The 2,713-nt window shown below is 51.8% G+C and overlaps 1 protein-coding gene across 1 annotated transcript in view; it reads right to left on the reverse strand.

The window, feature by feature from the left end:
• Positions 1–2,713, reverse strand: part of PROC (protein C (inactivator of coagulation factors Va and VIIIa)) — a 19,972-nt gene that overhangs the window by 1,789 nt on the left and 15,470 nt on the right. Inside the window, exons 16-17 of the mRNA XM_010141336.1 lie at positions 2,385–2,704; positions 364–481 (exon numbers count right to left, since the gene is read on the reverse strand). Coding sequence (XP_010139638.1) covers positions 364–481; positions 2,385–2,704 — 438 coding nt within the window. The remainder of the gene's footprint in view (positions 1–363; positions 482–2,384; positions 2,705–2,713) is intronic.

A 2,713-nucleotide genomic window follows, 5' to 3' on the forward strand; every position in this document is an offset into this window, starting at 1 on the left:
GGAGGCGAGGAGAAGCTGGAAGCACAGCAGCAGCCTCATCTTAAGGCTGACTGAAAACCAGAACCGAGTCACTGTCCTGTGCAGGAATCCTTGCTCAGGCTCTGTGCACAATGAGTCTGCCAAAAGGGGCGACAGGAAGAAGAGAAACCTCTGCCTTATGCTCCCAGGTTCTCCAAGAAACAAATGGGACCTGCTGGAGCCCCTTGGCACTTTCCTGCAGCCAAGCAGCAAAGCGTGTTCTGTAAACCTGCACCAGGGTGGGTGTGTCAGCTCCTCGACCGTCCTGTACTGGGTTCGCGCACGCTGCAAAGCATCTTTCTAAGCAAGCCCTTGCCCCTTGTTCTGTACTCACACTGTACTCACCTATGGTGACGTGGTGTGGTCTGACGAGATCAAGGCAGTGAGCAGCAGTGACCACCCAGCGGCTGCTGATCAAGCTCCCGCCACAGAAACCAACGTCTTTACTATCCCGGATCAAAACCTGCGTGCAAGAGGAGGCAGACCTGTCAGCGGGGCTGGGGGAGGTACTGCACGCACTGCCAGGCACTCTCTGGGCTGCTGCAGGCTCCGTATCTTGATAGCAACACATCCAGCAGTAACAACCACAGTGGGCCGAGAAAAGAGGAGGATGCTGCTGCTGCTACAACAGTAACGCACTAAACCGACTGCACCGCCCTGCCAACAGCAGACTGTTGCTGGCAAAATCGAATCAGATCAGCGCTGCAGTGACAGGCACGTGGCTAAGGACCCAAGTAGGGCGGCAATTTGTCATGTGGCTTCACATTTTTTTGGGGGGGGTTGTGGGGCAAACAGTAACACACGGTGCATTAACCCAAGGTTAAAAAAAGAGGGGAGCGGTGTTTGTCTACACGACCAAAGGACAGAAAAGGGCTTCACTTTCCTGGCTGCTTTGTGCAAGTGGAGCGTCTGACGCGTTGTTATTTTTCCTTTTGTCAACATTAAAATTTGGAATGCCCTGCAGAATAGAAAAGGGAGACTTAAAATCACACGGCCCCGTGTTAGGTGTCTTGTCTACTCAGAAGTACAAGCTCCATTAATGCCTCCGCAGCTCTTTAATGAAACTCCTCCCTGAAGCTGTTATTCCATGTTTTAACCTGAAGGAGCGCTTCAGTTCGGTCCTCTGCAGGTTCAGTGAGGTTAATAAATGCTGCAAAAAGGTGCAGCACAGTCCTGCCTCCGGCCTTGGGGGTGCCTGGAGGAACGTCAGGACTTACTTACGTCGGCCATTCAGACCTAGTCCTACGTACTATCGATGCTTTTCATTCTGCGCAGCAGGGCTAGAACACCACACTGAGATGTAGCGTGAAAAACTACCTGAAAACAATCTTGGTTAAGAAGAACTAGACTGGAAGGGGTCTGCAAAACCCTTTAAAAATTACATCGATAGATAGGTAATACAAGAGTCAGTTATGAACTGCCTGGGGTAATGAACCGTTGTTCAAACTTCCTGGAAGGTAACACATTATTTCAAGTCGAAATGGCAGAGGTTGGGCAGCATCTTGACTATGTTCCCTCTCGCAGCCCCCAATCGTGGGGAGGACTCGTGATGGCACGCAAAGCAGCTGCTGTTCAGTGTGAAGGGCCACACTGCTCCAGCCTACAATTTTTCCACCCGTAAAATCCCTCCTGGTGTGTGCAATGGAAAAATCGTTGTATGTGACAGGAATAGACAGACTGCCAGTAAGCGGAGCTGTGACTGTCCTCTGCCCCAGCCCATCAGCAGTGACAATAACTGCTGGAACAGACAGCGTCAGTAAGTGAAGATCATTAACAAATAAGGACACACACATGCCAAAAAAAAGGACCAAAAACCAAGACGATAAAAAAAACCTCCAGACAAGTCAGTGGAAATAAAAGAAGAAACTCTTCAGGGAGGTTTCCCCACTTGCCACTCACCTTCACATTGGAGCCCTCCCAGTTTGATCGTCCTTATCTATCCTAACAAACAAGTGTGAAAGGCTCAGCGTTGTAGTGAAGGATGGCACCCGGGCATAGAAAAATTTCTGTGAAAACATAGCAGCCGCCATTCCTTCTGCAAGGAGTGAGAGGCAGCTTTTCACTAGAACACGTAGAAACAAAGACCCTGAGGAAGAGCGCAGGAGAAGGCCGGATTGACGTCGTTGAGGGAGAAGGTCTGAGACTGAGCTCACAAACGCGCCTCTGTGTAAGGTGGGGGTAGGAATGACAAATAAGGCAACTCAGAAAGACTGGGGACCTTTGAGAAATACCTGCGGCTGGATTGCTCACCTGAAAACAAACAGTGTAGTGGCCGGACCAACTCTGCTGCAGTCAGCCCCAGTGCTGAAACAGGAAGAAAGCTTTCAGGTGAGGTGGTTATGGCCAGACTGGGAGAAAAGCGTTACCTGCCAGGGGCAGTGTCCACGATGACACAAAGTTCCTCCGGTTATCCTGGAGTTACTGTTCTCTGAAGCAGAGTTGCCGTTTATCTGGACGAACTGAAGCGGCTCTGAACCACGTCCCCAGTCGCTGCCACGCACGGTCTGAATGGCCCCTGTGTTGTTCTGGCCAGCGCTGTCCCCCATTTGGTTTTGCCCAGCAGCAATTTCCACCCTGTCTGTGTGCCTGGCAGCAGGGACTGCGGTCTCGTTCTGCCACGCAGGACCCCGGGTTGGCTCACTCCACGGAGCTGGGCCTCTCCCAGGCTGGCCAGGGCTGGTGGTCCCTTCCACGG

Source organism: Buceros rhinoceros, unplaced genomic scaffold (assembly GCF_000710305.1).
Source record: "Buceros rhinoceros silvestris isolate BGI_N320 unplaced genomic scaffold, ASM71030v1 scaffold11980, whole genome shotgun sequence".
In the NCBI taxonomy this organism is placed as follows: Eukaryota; Metazoa; Chordata; class Aves; order Bucerotiformes; family Bucerotidae; genus Buceros; species Buceros rhinoceros.